This window comes from Accipiter gentilis, chromosome 2, assembly GCF_929443795.1.
Source record: "Accipiter gentilis chromosome 2, bAccGen1.1, whole genome shotgun sequence".
In the NCBI taxonomy this organism is placed as follows: Eukaryota; Metazoa; Chordata; class Aves; order Accipitriformes; family Accipitridae; genus Astur; species Astur gentilis.
The window spans coordinates 52,588,671-52,608,188 of NC_064881.1; the positions used below are offsets into that span (position 1 = coordinate 52,588,671).

General features: G+C 45.5%; 1 protein-coding gene across 10 annotated transcripts in view; it reads left to right on the forward strand.

The window, feature by feature from the left end:
• The window catches only part of ADGRB1 (adhesion G protein-coupled receptor B1), a 282,552-nt gene that overhangs the window by 110,320 nt on the left and 152,714 nt on the right, over positions 1 to 19,518 (forward strand). For 9 of the 10 annotated variants that reach the window (XM_049825103.1, XM_049825138.1, XM_049825130.1 and 6 more), the window contains exon 3: positions 13,213 to 13,371. The exons of the other annotated variant lie outside the window; for it this stretch is intronic. In XM_049825103.1, the coding sequence (XP_049681060.1) occupies positions 13,213 to 13,371 (159 nt within the window). The remainder of the gene's footprint in view (positions 1 to 13,212; positions 13,372 to 19,518) is intronic. 10 annotated transcript variants of the gene reach the window in all.

Below are 19,518 nucleotides of genomic sequence, written 5' to 3' on the forward strand. Positions count from 1 at the left end.
CTTATGGTAATAGGTACCATGCCTATGCAAGGAGGTGGGTTTAGTTATGGTCCCTTTCTGGATGAAGCTTGGAACTGAGGTGTCTGATGGAGTTTGGGTTGCACCAGGCTCAGTAAAATATACAGAGGACTGCTTCCAGCTGGGATCTGTGTCTGTAGATCATGGTCAAAAAGAGCAAAATTTGTCTTTCCTCCCCAGTTTCAGCACCCTCCTATGTCATCATGTTCCTTATCATGATCAGAGACCCTCACCAGCTTAGGGAAGAAAGACAGAGGGAAGATGAGAATTCTGAGATCATACAGCAGACTTCTAGCAAGCCTGACCAGAAATCTTGAGTTACTAGGCTTATGGTCTTGTGATGCTGCTGGTCCCTGCCCCTCCAAAGGGCATGTCTCCCTGTAGACCTCAGGTGTCCTGGTTTCGTACTTGTCTGCAAGGAACACCTGGACACCTTGTCCTGAAAGGAGACTGCCAAATGGACAGTTGGATGTGTCTGTGAGTCAGCAGGCAAGACACTGATATAGAGCAAGTTCACCACCTGCCTGCAGCAGGCAGGCTTGTTTCTTCTCATTTTATTCAGTTTTGGCTTGTGGTTTCTGCTCGTTTTAACCACTTATGGTTCTCTGCCATCTCCCAGTTCCCCATGCTATGAGAGAAGGATTCACCTGACCAAATGACATCCTCGATGCCTAAGGAGGTCATCTGGTCTCCTTCTACAACCAACAGAGAAATAGACATTTCTGGTGTGAGATTCATCTCACTCCAGAGCAAGATGGTGAAATAGATAGCCTACACTCTAAAAGTGCTTATTTCCCTCCTTTAATTATGAGGGGCTCAGACACATCAGTACTGTAGAGCTCTAAAACTAGCTGAGATGTTGCCCACTCTGGCAATGGAGGATTATATGTGATGTTGCAGTGATCTCACAGTATGATGGAACAAGGTGCTTTGCTCTTACTTCCCTTAAAGTCTTGCTTTGCGGGGAGAAGTGGCTCTAGAGGGTAAGAAATTGTATTTTATGTGTAATTGATTTGGGGTTTCTTAGAGCTCTGTTCACCCACCAATGCCCAAAAGGCCCTCTCCTCCAAGCCACAGAGATGGAGGCATGAGTTATGCCTATTATTAATGAGTTTTAGACTCAGTCTTCCTAGTAAGATGAACTCAGTCTTTTTTTGCTTCCATTTTTGGGGTGTAGCTTCACCAATTTCTCTCTCTCATTCACACATATTCCTGCACTCTCTTTTGAGAAGAACTCTGAAGGGACAGGCTGAGGGAGAGCAAGGGCTGATAACAGTGCTGAATTTAACACACCTGGACCAACTCTTTTGGAGGGTGAAGCCCCTTCCTTATGTCTTTCCTCATAATCCAGCTTTACCAGCATCATTTTTTATGCTGAGTCCCCACCTTGAAATAAACAGATGTGTGCTGTTAGCTCTTGCTCCCCCATGCCAGCAGACAGGCCTAGCCTCCAAATTTGTACCCTTTATTTTCAATGTCTAAATTTAAGCCACTTAAATACCCCTACTGTAAGTTTCTTGCAGCTTTGGTGGCAATAGATGGACTGCGACTCACCTTCAGACTGCTTCAGCCCAGGAAAGCTTTATAGAAGTGCAGGAAGGACTATACTGTGAAGACATGGTGACACAAAACTACTTACTGTCTGCCAGGATGCACTACCCAGTGTAGAGTGGGCTTGAGCAGCAAATTTTTAGATTAAGCGTGGATATGAGCTAGGTCCAGGTGTGTAGGGCTGAGATATTTGTTTTGGTGACAGCTTCCACAGCTGGGAAGTGCTGGTGCTAACCCTTGTGTTTGGGTACTAACTAAAAATGGGTTGTGGTCTGCAAAGTCCATGGGTTGTTCCAGATCTACACTTGGTCTTACTAAACATCTCGGCCAGTAGATGTTGCTCTTGACTCATACTGATGTGCTCAGAAAAGATGTATCCAAACTGAGACATTTGGGAACCCTCTGAAGACACACAATGCAGATCTGTCCCTCATCCAGTATTCCACTTTTGGCCATCACGGACCATCCCAGAGAACCACAGGGAAAAATAAAATGACACAACTCCTCAGACAGCAGTCACTGGTAATTAGTAGATACAATTATTAGCTATTGTTTGCTTTGTGCTAAGTGAGAATTGCTGGACAAGCAGGCAATATTTCTAGGGGAGGTGTTGGATTGTATTTATCAGAAATGTGGTGTGGACAGCTGCAGAGAGAAACGATTGGACTAAAACATGCTGAGATAGGCTGAAGTCAAGCAGGTATTGGTCTGGGGGCTTCTGGGGGCTGCAGCTCTCACCTGGAGTTGAACACCATGATCCTTTTGTGCCATGTGTATCTCATGGCTTCAGATACAAGTCATGGAGACAGGAGTGGAGAGCAGGGCTGAACTCCCAGGGTTGTATTCATGTGGTTATTCAGACAGGATTTAGCCATGTTTCTAGTTTCATGGTGTGTTAAAAGAAAATGAATCCCCTGGTGTATTGGCTCTCCATCCTGAATAGTCCTGGCAATCAATGATAACCCAACCACTCCTGACTTCTCTGAGCGCTAATGGTGACAAAAGGAAAAAAGGATGCAGAGAAATCTTCCACTGTCAGTCTCCATCCTCTATTCTCGTATAGATTAATTTCCACTCAATTTTAGGGAATGTGCTGGGAGGCAAATAACATCCTTGGTCTGTTCAGAATCCACCCGTTTGTGCAGACAATCTTATAGCTCAGCGATGTTTGTCTGCGTGTTTGCATAGAAAAATAGCTAATGCATATATATGATGATTAACATTTAAGTACAGTCAATTTGCAAAGTAGTCTGTGTATCTGTTAATATACCTACTCTTCTCTTCCCTCTCCATGCACATTCACCTCTCTCTCTGTAATACCAATCACAGCAGTATTTAGGCACTGTCTAATGTGAGATATTAGGATCAAGGAATGTCTGTGACTGTTTTACCTGTAGAGTGCCAATCCCAGGACAGCTCTTCTCTTACTTCAAGGCCTCTTAACACTGCTGGAATATAAATGACAAATATGAATAACAGAAAAAAACGTTTACAAATGCCTGGGTAAATGCTGAGCCTTTGTGGCATCTCCTCATCTGTGCTGATATAATATCTCAATACTGTGCCTTTCTTTTTTTTAAGCAGGACCTCAGACCAAGGGAATTTCATGTCAGATTTGCCTGTAGGAAAGAACAGTTTTAAGCAGGACAGACTTTGATCTCTGTTGGCTGAAGATTATGGGTATCTCTGGCTCAGCAGACTCAGGGTTAGAAAATTCTCATGAAGATTCTTCTGATGTTCATTAGGGTAAAGGCTTTCTTTTAGCAGTCATAACAGGAGAAATCAGAGGGAAACCTCATCTGTAGCAGGGTAGCATGGCCACACAGGCCATTATGCATCAATCCATTATGAAGAACAAGATCTCATCTCCTATTTAGTTTTCAGGGTAAAAAACACCGTATAAGACCATAAGTCTGCTTCCTGCAGGACCAGATGGAGTTGCATTTCCTTGTGTCACCCTGGGACTTTGAAAGGACATAACAGGCATGTGTGAGTAATCCCCTCTCACCATTGATAGAAAAGGTGATGACTTTGGGAACAGTTGTTTATGAATCAGGCTGAGAATTGCTTTAATCATTATAATCCAGTGTCTCTAAGGAATCTGTGAGTGAAGTGCTGTGCCTGCAGTCTGTTTTATAGTGCCCCAACTTCAGATTGCCAGCAATGATGCTAATGACTCAACGCACCTACCACACCTTAGCATCAATGTCAAAAGATCAATATTAACCTCTTAATTATAATGTTGATCAAGGTTGATATTGATTTCTTACCCTTGATGCTAAGGCATGCTGGATACCACGTGGTTGTTATCCCAGATGCAGAACTGCTGCGGCTGGCTCCTTAAACTATCATGAAGCAATCTTGTGGCAGCTTTTTATTTGGGTGCCTCCAATGGTTTGAACATCTCTGCCTTCTTCTTGGACTGTATGTGGTGGTCCCAGTTGCCCATGGGACACACAGATGAAACCATTGTCACTGACTGCAAGTGTTAGCTATATAATAAATCCCCTTCACTCATCTGTAGCCAGGATTCCCAACGTGGATCTGCTCACACCTTGGATTTTTGTAGCCTACCTTAAACACTGGCAGATTCAAAAAGTTCCTCCATTTCCAAAATGCTCTAATTAGTTTGAGCAACCAGTAGTGCTCAATTAAGGCTTGGAATGGCACAGACTGAGAGCAAGCAGTATGGTAATACTGACTGTTCAGCATCAAATAAATCGGAGACCCTGCAAAGACGAATGAATGAAAGACTTCATGGCTAACTTTAAGTTTTGTGATATCAAGGACCTGATCGCCTACTAGATAGCCCACTGTAATTGGTATCCCAGAGAAGAGAGAGATGTTTTGTGGGAAATTACTAGCAATGAGAGACGAGGTGTTTCAGAGGCTTGTAGTGTACCTCGGATGACCTTCGGAGACCTGTGTGGAAGTGAAAGTTTGCATTTCTCTGCAGTTCATGACTGCACGCAGGGAAAGATTTAGCCCTGTATGCTACACAGTGCCTCTAAACTGCGTGCAATACAAGTGCAGACATAGCTCTACGTTATTTCCTCTGGTTGTTGTCAAGGCTGGGACTGGATCCTACAATGTTCAGACTGGTCCTGGGCATTAATCCATAATGTCATTCCTGATCCCAGTGGGAGTGGTCAACCCAATAAAGCACATCAGATGCTTACCAGTACAATGCAATTTCTGGTCCCAAGCAATCCAGTTCAGACAGCATCTCTCCCAAGGGCTGTTTTAACTGTCTTTGGACACTGCTAGGTATCTTTTCTCAGTGGAGTGACTTCCTGAGCTCCCTGGGCATGCAGTCCTTATTGACCCCCAATTTGGCTTGTAGATAAGCTCCTCTCTGCTTTGTGTCCTAACCCCTTAGACACACATCAGCATTTCACTCCCCCAGATTTTTTTCACTCACCTTGCCCAAGTGGTACGCGACCTGACCGTTCTATCTGTCCCCCTCTTAACAAGGAGACTTAATAAGAGACAGAGACAGAAACTACACACAGAGACAAGCCTAAAGCCTGCTCCCTTCTGCAATGAAAAACACTAACGATGTGTCAAAGGATGAGCTGGTAAAGGCAGCCTCTGCCCAGCAAGGCAGCCAGGATTAGCATCTTCCCACTGCAGGATGAGTGTAAACGACAGCTTCGCGAAGGAGAGGACACCGAAGGGAGAAATGCCTGCTGACAACTTGCTTGTTCGCCAGCCTTCCTCAGAGGTGCACACACACCGAGCGCTTTCATGTGGTTTTCAGCTGCCTCTGTTCCCCTTCCAGGCAAAATCCTTATTACTGACATCTCTGTGTGAAGAGGGTTTGGCTGTGCGTATCAGAACGTCATTAAATATTTGGTTTAATAACTGCCAAGGCGGCTGCCTCAGCATCGCACTGAGTTCACGTTTCTGGCTCTGTCTTGGGAGCAGTTAGTGGAGCCAGGAGCGCTGTGAGCCACGAATAGTGTCTGCAGAGTGGCGTCTCCTTGGCAAAACTGCTCTGAGCAGGGGACACCCGACTCCTGCGTTGTCCTCCTGGGTGATTTACCCTGTCCTGCTGTAAGACGCTTACCTTAAGAAAATTGAACTTTTGTCTGTGCTGTACAGCAGGTGCCCTGTGGTACTGTGGGCAAGTCTTCTAGCTTTTCAGCCCCTCCCTGGTTCATCTTGCAGAGGTAATAATAGCACAGCCCTGCCTTGCAGGGCTCTTGCAAAGAGAAATATGTCGTAGCTTGTGGAGGATTGAGAAACTGCAGTCTTGGGGACCATAGAAATCCTTCAGCTGGAAACGCTGTTCAGGAAACAAGCTGAAATTGTACAGGGCTTGCAAAGTTCTGGGTGTTACAACATGTCACTGCGTTTATCGGTTTATGCAGTGTTCTGTAAGTGCTTTATACTTTTTCAAAGGTGAAAACACCTTTGGTGAAACCCGAGGCCCTTCAAGCCAGGGCAGGTGGAACATGAAAGGAAATTGCACAACTGCTCTTCTTTGACTTCCCTTTTGAACAAGCTTTCATGAAAATAGATAGTGACACTCATATCAGGAAAGGTTTCAATCAACTTGGGCCACACGGTTAGATTTTAATGTGTTCATATATTTATCACCGTGCAGAAGCACGCATGTGTCTATGCTAATATGTCCCCTCTGTGCTTTGCACCGAGGTCTGCAATAACTTGAAGAAGCAAATAATGTGTGAACTCAGCTCTGATGTGATTTATACAGTATCAGAGAGGTTCAGGGCGGGAAAGCATTTCATTCCTCCCCGGTGGTGCTTGCTGGATTTTTCTTCACAAGTCTGTTCTCTGATATTTTGCCTGCTCTGCTTTGAAATAAATTAAGTGATTAGGCCTCTACGGCTTTCCTAGGGGAAGACTTTTCCACGGTCTTATTTGATCTCCTGCTCCAGACTAAACATTCCCTTTCTCATTTCCCTGCCCACCTCCCCCACTATTTCCACATAAATAATCTCTCTTTATCCCTAGTGTTTCATTTGCAGGGATTCATGTAATAAGCACAGCTTTATGCTGGGTTTCCTTGAAAGCTGAGCACTGTGGCCTCATTTCCATCCTCCTTAAGTGATTTGCAGAGCAGGGGTAGATTGAAGCTGGTCCTAAATGTGTGTCCAAATTGGGCCTCATTGCCTTCATTTGCAGGGACTTGTGAGTGTTACAGAAATCAGTGACGGCTTTGGCCACTCAGCAACTTTGAAAAATCACAGCACTTATTTGCGTACCCAGAAGTGAGTTATCTGAGCAGCTTTTTGAATGATGGTAAGGAATACTGGCTTGACTTGAGCTGTCTGTGCTCTGAGCACATCTCCGTGAAAGAGAGTCAAAGTATTAAAGTTAAGGTAGGAAGAGGCCAAGAAACTAGGAAAGCACCAAAAACCATCTTGTTGGCCAGATCAGGGGCCTTTTGGCCCAATATCTTCTCATTAGCAGTGGCTACCAAGGGAAAATATCAGAACCAGACAAGCACACAGCATCCTTCTAGCCTTCAGCAACTTGCAGCCCAGAGACCTTCTGAGCAAGAGCTGCTGGTTTTGTATCTAATAGCATTTGGTGCATTTATCTTTTATGCATTTCCTTAGCTACTTTTTGTATTCATAGAAACTTTGGTACCTTTTCATGCTGTGGCAAGCATTGCACAGTATGACAGTGCTCTGTGTCTGTGAATTACGCCCTTCATTGGTTTTGCACCTGCCTCCTGCTAGTTTAATTTGACACCCCTCAATTCCAATATGGGAAAAGACAATGAACAGCTATTCCCTGGTTACCTTGCCCTGGTCACTCGTTAACTTTTATTGCATCTTCATCATTTTCCCATCCCCACCCATCTCCTTTCCATGGAGGAGAGTACTAATGTATGGTTATGGCTGTTGTTAATATAGAGTTTGTCAGAGGTAAACAGACACAGCACAGGAAGGATGATTTTGTCTGCACAGATCGATGCCTCTGTTGTGGTCCTCCCTTGTCCTACCTGCTGGTTAGTGTAGCTTGAAGTTTGCTAGTGGTTTGTACACAAATCCGCCTTCCCTTCCTGCCACCCCCGAGAATCTCGTAAAATGTTTTGTGCAGTCCCCAAACTCTCATCCCCAAATTATCTTTTCTCTATAGGACAATAAGTCCTATAGCCCTTTAGGCAAGGGACTCTCTTGGTTTTCATGGCATTCCCAAGAGTGTCTTTCACGATGACTCAAAATAGTGGGTTTCACATCAGGGACTGATCTGTCGTCTTAGAGACTACTCCTTGTGTGTGGTCCGTTTTCACTCAGAAGGTTACCAAGATGGCTCTGCCCATCATGTTTCTTTTATCATCTCTGGGTCTTTGTGTTTAATTAAATTTGTCATCAGCCAGATAACCTAACAGCTCATGACACACAGTATGGAGAGTGGGCAGAAGAGCGTACTTACCACCAGCCTTTTCATTTTGTTTCTCATTAGATCAATAATGGGGGTGTCATGTTCATACATTGTTAATCAAAAGATTCAGCATCTGAAAGAGGAAGGTTGTAGAGAAGAGCTGGAATGAATGATTTTGCTTTTTAGGGAACTTGGGCAGGGGAGCTAGTTTGGGTATTAGCATGCACGATCTGCAAAACAGCAAAGTGTTACACGTCATTTATTTTTGAAAGGGCAGAGAATGAACCACTGGAGCAACTCACTTGTGCTGCCACAGGCTTTCATTGCATGGGGCATGAGGAAGGGACATCTTCCTGAAAGATTTTTTTTCCTTTTTTCTACAGAAGTAGCAAAATGAATGCATGGCTCTCCAGGGAAGGATCACTGTTTTGTGTAATAGAAGGTTGTCTTCAAAATAGTCCCTTCTGGACTTCCTCTTTCCCAGCATAGTAAGAAAAAAGAGAGTGATAAAACCCAGTGGAGCAGCTCTCTTGCTTTCCCCATTGTATAAGAAATTTAACTTTCATGTGGGATAAGACAATCTCACTCCTAATCTCCTTTCAGCATCCTTCCCCTTATTTGCATAAGAAATAACATTTTTTTTCACTCATTTGCAAACTGCTAGTGATTCTCAGGCCTTCAGATACTGTGATATAAGGTCCACTACAAATATTTCCAGTGTCGGCACACAGACCTGTGGTAGCTTTATGTAGTCTTGGCATTTTTTTGAGACACAAGATGTCCTGGTCTGTGGAGTTTGAGAGAGCTGCCAACAAGAAGTGTCTGTAGATGAGGTCAGTGGGAGGCTAAGTCCAAAAAAACCAAAATCGGAGATGGATGTAGTGTGTCAGCAAAGACCTTTTTGCTGTGCTCTATTGATTGTTTTGTGTTGATTCCTTAGTTTTTGCTGTTGTCACTGTCATCTAATTTAAGGCATTGCTATTAAATTAAAAGGCATGATTGACTGACTGGCATCTGAGACATATCGCAGCTGTCAGCTGCAAAGATAAACTCCGGATCGGGATGCAAATCTTCCCAAAGATCAAGGGTGTTTGGACGAGGTGTCTAAGTGGAGTTCTTTCAGTTAATTTGTAGTAGGAAAGACCTATTCTTTTGGCATCTCTGCCTAAGATTCAGAACAAGAAATGCCAAATATGAGCTTGCCAGTTGATTCTGACCATCTTGAAATTTTCTCCATTTAACTGCGGAGAATTAGAATGCATTGGGTCAGCCTAGCATGAAAAGTAATTTGTTTTAGTACGTGATCATGATAAGAACCAACTGAGGAGGATCAAAAAGCCCTTTAGAAACTGGATTAAAGGTGTCCCTGAATGACAGTCTCCATGGCACTCAAAGCAGTCCCATGAACAGCAGCCTCATGTGCAACAGTTGCCTTTGCAAAACTCATGCTAGGAACTAGGACCAGTCTCAAAAAATAAAAAATACAAGCTAAACCTTGCTATGTGATTGAGGTGATAGCTGCTGGTTGTGCTGGGAACCTCTGGAGCTGGAGGCATGAGCCACAGCTACTCCAGTTAAAGGGAATAAAGAACAAAGTGAGAAAGGTCTGCAGTTCTGCAAGGCAGTAGCCAAGCAAAACTTTGCTAAGTGGGAACGTGTTGGGTGTGTGACCTTCACAGGAGTCAGTGCCTTTGAAAAACAAAGTCCTTCATAAAGCAGTTGCAGCAGACTCATTATTTCTGGATTAAGGACAGATGGCAACTCAACCCGCATCGATCAGCAGGGTGTAGCAGTTTGTTGAGAGCTGATGAAATGGGACTCCAGGGGCAAAAGGGACTACCTGGAAAGGGTCCCATTAACTTCAGTAGGATTCTGCATTGTATTTCACATGGGTTACTTGCTTCCCAGCATCAGAAAGGTCTCCTCCAACCCCATGCTTGAAATGTAGAAGGGGGAGAGCAGGAAATTGTGCGGCAGACAGGCGGGAATGAATGTTTCCTAAAAGATGGGGAGTCCATAAGGGTTGTTGCAGCTCAACAAGTCACTCCTGATGAACTGAGTGATGGGACAAGTGTGCAGCCACTGCAGTGACAAAACCCCACTCATGTCTCTTCTGCAGCATCTGCACTGGGCTAAAAACATGTGCTTTGCCACAGCTCAGCTGTTCCACAGCCATGGTACCTCATACACTTGTTGTTACCCAGCCACCCCTTTCCACCAGCCAGATGCTTTCAAGCAGTGGGCAGAAAAGCCAAGTGTTTCACTCTTGGCACAGCTTTTTTTTTCCCCCTCAAAGATGGGATGGGTATAACTTCATATAATAGGCCCTTAACTGCTTGTTTACAGCACCACTAAAAAAGACAAATCACTTGAAACACTGGATGACTAGACCCAGGAAAAGAAGGGAGATTTCAAAAGGTTTATCTGACAGCCAATAAACAGGATAAATAACATGCAGTATTTCATTTGTCAGGACCATGGGACAACCTGATGATAAAAAAGGACTACTCCATAAAGTGGGGAATACCTTTGTCTTGGCTGTAAATGCCTCTGTTGATTTAATAAGTGCTCTGGTACTTCTCAAGCTTCTCTTTAGTACTCGCAAATGGGATGGAAACTGAGGAATAAGGAAGGGAAGGAAGTTATTTGTGCTCACCCTCATAAATAGATCTCATTCCAGTTAAGGGTTTGAGATCATGATGGTTTTTATCTTATTTTGATTCATTCTCTCAGTGCTGAGAATAAGCAGAGTAAGAAGAAATCAAAGACTGGAACCTAAGCTGCCCCCCACTCTTTCCTGTAGTGAGACCACACAGCATCTATTTCTGTATTTTTTTAGGGGGTTAATGTCATCATAAGATGTTATACCCTGAAATGCAGACCTGTTTGAATAACCCATCATCACACTGGGGACACTATGGGTAACCAGTCTGTATTTTGCTTACAAACACAATATAAAAGAACCTTTTAAGACACTGGAGCAATTATGCATTTTGACTCAAAAAGCATCCCAAGCAAATAAATCGCCTAGCCAAGGCTTGTGTGGAGCTGCTTTCTCCCTTCCCCAGCCCCACTCCTAATCTGCAAGGGAGTGAAAGTAAAGAAAGACATCCTTAAAAGGGCAAGCAAGGAGTTGATTAGCTCCTAAATGTGTCTGGTTATAGATACCCTATTGATCAGCTCAAGCAAGGCATCAGGATTCCTGCCATTATGGCAATGGCCTCTCTTGCAACTGAAACACAATCTGTCTCCCATCAGGAAAGGGGAAAGACAAGCCTGTTTCCCTGTGCTGTTTAACAAAGGAGCCAGCAGAGAAAGTGACTTTAAAGGGAAAGACAGTCTTCAAGGTCAAATATGTATTGCGTGCCAGTAACAACTCCATCCTCCACACTGCTGCTAGGATCTCTGAGCACCTTGCTGGCAGGTTCGCTAGCCTGCATTTCCATCGTGCTCTATTTTTTCCTGTTCCTCTCTTTATTAAGTATCTAAGCAGCTTCCACTGCATTCAGCAGTGTGAATGTTGCTGAGCACGTGTTTATTTTCACTCTGTCTTCGAAGTAAAAGTTAAAGCACAACTGGGCTGGTGGTAGTAGAGTATGAACTCACGGCTTTATGCTGTGGAGGTGGATGAGCATCTGCCCATCCCTGTGCAAGGGGGTGCTGGTAAGCTCCCTGTATTCTGATCTGGCACCTACGTGGGCTGTTGAGGACCCTCGTTTTTCCAGACAGGGCTGGTGTCCTGCCTAGGGAGCAGGTGAACCCACAGCTCAGAGGACAACTGTGATCTCCATTGCCTCATAAATAGTAATACAGGGAGGCTGGGTCAGCTGAAATGGTTCATTTGCATCTCTGAAATCTCTTAACTGTTGGTGAGAAAAAGAAAAGGAGCTTTATTTCATTTTTATTTCCGAAAGCAGCATCTTTATCTTTCTCCCAACGTTTCCTTCCTTCAAAAAACTGCATCTTTAGCTCATTACCTTTCTCTGTGCCTGAGCATGGCACATAGCTGAATTTCTTGGACCTGAAGTATCTCAAAGGGTAGCTGTAGCTAATGAGAGAATGCACAGCAGGAAAAGCAGCCAAGAGTGGCCACCTCTGGGGTGAAGTGCCACCTCTGCTCCTCTCCATGAGGTGGGCAAATGATGGAGCAGAAGAAGTCACCAGCTGTTAGAAATAGAGGCCTATTAAGGAGCAGATTTTAGCTTGCTGCATATGGCCGATGAGGAGCAAACTGACCACTGAGGGATATGACAGCTTATCCATCACTTGAAGGGGCTTGGATGATCCCCTGCTGTCTTTTTACAACACGAAACTCAGCCTTGCTGGGCTCCCCGCAGGTGCCCTGCTGTAAGGCTTTGGTCTGTGGGAGGCAAGCCAGATTCAGACAGTCTTCACAGTCCATCTTGCCATCAACGTTTATGGACATCCCACCAGGGCCAGTTCTTGGCAACAAGCTGGAAAGATGCAGGGAAGTGGCAGGATCATCCCTGCAGCAAGGATCTTACTGGATCCATCAGCTTGCAGGGCTGTAGCTTGTGGTACAAGGGGGAAAGCTGCACGTTGCTGACCACCGGCACTGAGCATGGCTGGGAAGGGAAGCCAAAAAAGCACCTTCCTCTTATGGTGCTCACAGATTGCTCCCCATGGCTGCTGCAAGGGTGCTGGAGGGAAATATTATTCCCCCACCAAAGCTGTCCTTGAGAGCGGTGCCTCTCTGTGGCTGGTTGTATCTACAGCGTGGGGAAAAAGAGTGTCCTTTTGGGAGGGGAATGGGTGGTGGGACCCCTACTCCTTCCCAGTTGCCTTGTGCTGTCTGCACATAGACATGTGTGTTTGCGTGGGGGAAGAGGGAGGAGAGACAAGCCCACTGATGCTGGATTCCTATCTTTAAGTGTTTACAGCAAGTGCCTTCTGGGTTTAGGAGCCAACAGGCCACAAAATGGGCAGAGGGTCTTCCCAGAGGAGGGGACCTCTTTGCCGCAGCAAGCACAAGAAGACCTGGACTAATTAGAAATGGGGCAGTTTCCAGGAAGGCAAAGTCACTGTTTAGAGATAGGGAACAGTTGAAGAGAAGTCAATGAAAAGGCAATGCTTCTCCTTTTCTCTCCTGTCTCTTGATTTCTGGGCTGCCCCGCGGTGTCTTACCCTACCACATTCAACGACATCCCAGTTTCGGGGCTGGGCAGTGGATATATTGCAGGGTCTGCCAGGCCAGCGTTGCCTCGGCTTCCTGGGTGCTGGGTTCTCACCGAAGCTGACGGGGCTTTTCTGGATTTTGCCCAGGTGGTTGGAATCCATGGTCAGCTTGGGGCGACTGCACCAAGGACTGCGGGGGAGGCCTGCAGACCCGTATGCGCACCTGCAAGCCCCTTCCCAACGAAGGTCTTGTCTGCGAGGGAGTCCTGGAGGAAGGACGGCTGTGCAATAGGAAGGCATGCAATAGTAAGTGGAGGCATGTTCCCCTGCACGCGCGCGAGCGGGTGGCTGTTCCCAGGAGGAGCTTGGCCTCATTGCTGTAAATATAGAAGGATGCTCCAGAGGCACGGTGAAACTCCTGCAGGGCCGTGTAGGAGCAGCAAGCCCAGGGGAGCATGCGACTTCAGCTGTGCATGGCCGTGCCCTTCCCTGCCTGTCTCGCGGTCAAGCATGCACACGCGCTGACACACATCTTCCAACGCATACACCTGCAGATCCAGACCTTTACCCCAAAGAACAGGGGTTAATCTATAAGCAGGCTTACCTTAAGTATTCATATGCTGGTGATAAATCTGTTACCGATGGCAAAATATACAGCCTCAAAGGCAGTTGGAGCCTCTCTCCCAAATAAATAAAGTATGTAACTAAGAGAGATGCTTGCTTCTTTTTGCCTTAGTCCACCTTCCCAGTCAAGAGCAGTGTTGCTGCCCTGTCCTTTTCTTTGACAAAATGTAGCCTACAGAGCTAAGATGTGGAGAAAGATCCGGGCATTAGACAGACAAAATGCAGGGATGAGCAAGGCAATGTCTTTGGCAGATGCTCCGCTCTCCTCCTGTGATTCAGCCTCTTTCCAGGTCCTCTTCTCCAGAGAGCAGGGTACAGATTGTCAACGCTAGTCAGCAGTCAGATATCGATGGGTTGAGCTGGTGAACCTCCAGCACTTTCATCCCCAGTTCTTCTTTTGCATTAGCTGAGGTGAGAGGGGGATGAAGAGGAGAAAATGACAGCAGAAGCAGCTCAGCTCAGCAAATGCAAGTGAATGGCTGATTATAATTATTCCCTTCTTTTTATTTCAAATTCATGGTAGAGAATGTTTGAATAACTCCTCCAACTAGTCAAATAACTAGGGAAAGTTCAACTGTCTTCAAAGGCAGGGAAGTATCTCCTGATAAAGAGGAAGTTCAAATAGAGGGACATAAATATATTCCTCTAATAAGGGCTAAAATGATTTCATGCATTTTTTACCACTTCCATAAATTTAAATCATGTTGCAATTAGGGTTTTTTCCCTTTTTTTTTTTTTTTAAATGAAACCTTCTACTATATTGAATTTCATCTCCTTGACTCACAGTTGCTAATTTCCCTCTGAGGTTCGCCCACGCTTAGGGATATTTAATCTATGTCCCCTACGCTTGCTGGTGACTTTGTAGTCGTAATGCAGCTGTGGCTTGGGGCAGGGAGGGTAAGAGTGCAAGGACCCTTAAGCTGGAGCTGAAGGGAGACCCAGCTGTGGGACCTGAGTGTGCCCGAATGGAGCTGGAAGAAGGGCTGCACTGGTCTTGGTGGACAACGCTGTGAAGGAGAAGAAGGTGGAGATGGCATTGTGGGTGGGTAAAGAGGGCTCTACATGTGTGACCATTCTTTGAACATGGGGGCACACAGGACAATAGGCAAAAAACTCCATAGAGTGCCCCTCCTGTGCTGGACAAACAAGCACATCTTGCAGGACATCTGTCCCCATCCCTAACCACCTTCAAAGCCCTCCATGGGACCTGTTTGATTCCTTCACATCCCCCTTGAACTGGGCAGGGGGTGGTGGAGTGGACACTGTTTTCCAGGTCCAGCCTCACCAGCACTGAGCAAGGGGCATAACATTTTCTCTTCATCTGCCCCAGTGGCAAAACTTTGCTCTTCTTCGTGATAGGTCTCCTGAGGTCGCTGTGGCAAGGAGGAATGAAGTGGGATTGTGGGCAACCATGGAGCCTGGAAGTCTGGGTTGGGTCTCCAGCTCCATTCATTGCATGGAGCACAGCAGTGAAGGGTGAATTGCTATTAACTCCCTATTTACACAGTTGTCTTTTCCAGAATACAACATTCAGCAAAGCTGATCCTAAGTGCAGAGAAATGTGATTGTAACTCACGGGGTTATGATTCAATAAAAGATTTCAGCTGTCTTCCTGTCCTTTTTCCATTACATACCCAGTCAACTCCTGCTCCAAATTGCAGTGCGGTTAGTTCAGCTGAGCTTATTTGGGAAGAAAGGATCTTGAGCTAAGTGGAAAGCCCTAGTTTGGAAAAGAGTACGCCCACAGAGTGGGGCAGCACAAATTGATTTATCCCTTTGAAATAAATAAGTTAATTCTGATTCATTTTCCCAAGGGCCTCTTTGTAAACAAACTGCTGAGCCCCGTTGTGATGCTTTCACGCAGGCAAGCTGGAAAGCATTTGAGGGAAGATGTGAACAATTAATCTTTCAAGAAGTCTTGCCCATGCACATCTTGAGGTCTGTGTCGTACCTCAAGATAAACCTGTATCTCTTCATATCTACCAAAGCTGCGCATTTGGCTCTGAACTCACTCCTCAGTGAATCTGTTCCTTGTTGCCTTTGCAGCCATGCCCAAGAGAGATGCACTTTTGACTCAGGAAGGGCTTTTAATTTCTTTGCACATATCCTTTCTTTCTCTTTACTGTGATCTGTACCAAAACCTGAGAGGATTTAAAAGTAGAATAGAAATCCTGTTTTAAATGTGTCACTTATTCTCATATTGACTTTTGCTCATAGATTTGTTAGGGATGGGTAGGATGTTCATTCTTCCACTTGAACTGTTATTTTCCTAAGTGTTCATTATATGTTGCAGTTAAATAGATTCTAATTCAATTTTTTACATTAAAAAAAAAGAAGAAAAGAACTGGACAGAAGAACATCATTATCCTGAATTGTGCAGCATTTCAATAGCTTGTAATTATACCTGACTAGCTCTCCAGGTATTGTGGAGTAGCTGTCACCTTAATTTTCAAGTAGAAAACAAACAGGAAAAAAATACTTTTTTCCTTGGCCAAAGGGCCATCTATAATCCTGATAAAAGAGCGAAACAAAACAGGGATGAGTGCTCTGATATTTTCCTCTTTGCTGTGGGGGTAAATTGAAACTTGTCCAAGGAAACTAATACCACCACTGAAAAGTCAGATCAGTTCCTGGCCAAGCAAGCTAGGTTAGAATAACACAGAAATCACAACCACCTTCAAAACAAGGGTAACCCATCTTTTTTCTTTAGCTTCTCCTTCCTTGCTTCTGCCAAAGTGGCTCATAAGCTGCCGGGTGATTAGCAAGAGTGTTCTAGCTGTTTATTTGGATCTCCAGCAGCGGGGAGACGTCTTAGCCTGATACCGCACCTGGGGCAGGTTCTCAGTGGGAACAACTTTGGGTGCTGTCACTCAGCTCCCTGGAGCTGCTGAAATGAACTTTTGCAGAGGATCTGTGAGGGTTTCATTGGTTGTTTTATTTTGCCTGGCCATGGCATCTAACCTTTCTTGTCACACAGCTCCTCCCTCAGGGTGGGCCTTCTCCAGGTCCTGCCATCCTTCCTCTCGCAGAGCTGCCCCAGGTGGACCTTCAGCAGGTCTCAGTATGCAGCAGTGGGAATGGTGGTTTTCAACCTTTCCAAAAGATGTGACTTCTGGCAGTTTGGTCACCAAAATATAGGTACAGCCATGTGGTTCCCAAAGCTGAGTCTGAACACATTGTCTGGGGGCCATAGTGTTGTTTGAAATCACTGCACAGGGATGGCTGAATGACTGCACAGGTGCCACTTGTATGTGGTCTTTATGTTTTTCCACTCGCTTGGACCACCATCTCTGCTGTTTCATGTAATGGAGTTTCTTGCTTGATGATCTTTATCTGGCTAAATTTCCCCAGGGATACATACCCAGCCCAACAGCAAGTGAGCCCAGTAAGTTAATCTCCGTGGGCAAACCCCAAAGCTGTGAAACACTAAAGAAAAACTGTAATGAAGGCTCATCCCAAACTGGAAGGGAAACTTTGTCTGGTAACAACAGCTTGGCTTAGGCAGAGCTTTTTTTCATGGCAGCTGTTCAGCTCAAGAGACATAATCTGAAGGACAACATTCAGTGTTTGTTGTAACTCTGATTTTTCCTTGCTAGAGGCAAAGGACCTGGTGATATCCTCCTCTCCTCTCCGGCACAGACAGGGGAGATTTCCTCCATCTGTTGGATTTGGCCAGGAACTGCTGTTTTAGAGGAAGGAAAAAAAGCCAACCCGAGTATGGTGGCAAGTGCTTGCAGAGGAGCTTTCCAGGTCCACCCCCTTTAGATGGAAGGGGACACCCACTGTGCTCCAGTGACCCCTCTTGGCTTCACGGTGCTAAAAGCTGTGGTTGCTCACAACCTGGCATGCAGAGGGTCCTTGCAGGGAGGCTGGATGAGCAACGTGATAGGACAACATCCAAACCAGAGGGGGGATGTCATGGGCCTGACCCTGGTGCTGGAATTTGGCAGTGCCAGAGAAATGCGAGAACAATCGGAGATGTAGGCGGCCTGCACTTATTCCTGGGGAACGAAAATTGGCAGAGGAGCCAGCTGAAATCCTGCCATCCCATCTGGCAGAGGCAACGCAAAACCATCTCTGACATTTATGAATATGCAGATTGGGCAGATACGTCTCCCCTAGGCTGGGAAAGGGGTGGTCGCATCCTGCCATCAGGTGCAGAAGTGTGACACCACCGCAGTCCTGTCATTCCATGCTGGACTTCCAGCATCAAGTGGATTCAGGATCTAGCCTTTCAGCTGCGTAACCGTTAGATGAAGAAACACATGTTCCTCATGACATTCAAAAGACTGAGCCTCAGTCTCATTCTCTGACAACCCTGATTTTCATTAAAAATAGCCTTTTTGCTGCAACCACCAAGCTGAAACATCCTGTGCATGTGCAAGAGCAACTTCATTCCCTGCAGGCCAGGCTAGAATTCATTGCAAGCTGGAAGAGTGCCTTGTCCTATAGGTACCAGCTGCTGCTTGCAGAGACTTCACCCTGTCCCTGCTTTTAATGCTGGTTCAGACATTTCATATCTGAGTCACACATCTCACCCAGTGATGTTTTCGCAAGTCTCAGATGTTGAAATGGAAATGCTTTGGGCTATTTCCTTAGCTGGTGGAATTGCCATATATCCAGTGGCCTCCAAAATGACCGTCTTCTACATCTGCTGAGTTCTTAGGTTTTAGGGGTTGTTAGTGATTCTGCTCTTCTGAGTTTTACTCCTTTAGCAGCTGCTAGATGCCCCAGAAGCTCCATAGCCAACAGCTTTTCCTTCAGTTTTACTGCACTGAGATACATTTACCCCATTTCATTGGGGTTTTTTAACCATCCCTTTCCACTCTTTGCTCTGGTCCACCCTTTCATTCCAACCACCCCAGCTTGCCTGAATAATTTTCATGATCCTGCTATTTTCTTTGCCTTTCCTGTTTGGGGGACGAGTATGGAGGGAAGAGTGTGTAGCTCTGGTGAGACTTGTTTGGATGTTAAAACTTTGGCCCACAACACTGCTGTCTGCACACATTACATGTTCTCATTAGAAGTGTTGGTCACCTGCTTTCCCTTCCCTCTCCTGCCAGCATTGCAAGATCATCCTCCCAACCACATTTGAGCTATGTTCTTCCAAAATCTCACGTGCTGGCCTTCATTTGCAATTGAAACATCTCTGTGTTCCCTCCAAGGACATTATTCCTCTAGCCCTCATGCTGGATTCTCCAAGGGGCTGGGTATTTCGACAATGTGTCATCCTCACGGCATTTATACAGCTAGGATGTAAATCAAGTCTAGGTCTTCCTTTGATCCTGGCATTAATCCTGTCTACTGACCCCATTGCGGGAAGTAGGCTGCTGAAATTCGACCAGTTCCCCACTGCCTTTATTTTGTGGCCTCCACCCCATAAAGTTCAGATGCATGAAACCCACAGCAAAGCATCACTTGTACCAACTTTGCTTTGTGCATAGGGGACCCATCTTCTCCCTTCTTTGTTCAGAACCATGGTTGATTTTTGTGTATATTCAAGGCAACTGTCCAGGTTAAATATAAGCCATGCTCCATGTTAAATAGAGACAGACCTGCTTCATTGCAACACCTTTTCCAAAGGGGAGACAGACTGCCTGCTGCAATGCAACAACCCCAGCATGGGTCTGGAGGCAGTCTTTCCTGGGGGAGACTTGGAGCAAGCTGGAAGGGTCACACATTCAGCCACTAGACTTGATTGCCTTTAATTAGGATGAGCAATAACAGTGCAGGCTTGTCATATCCATCAGGGAGCAAAGGAAATCATGCAGCTCTTTCAAGACTAGGATCAGTCATTTGGAGTTGTCAGCAACATGGGGCCAAAATAAC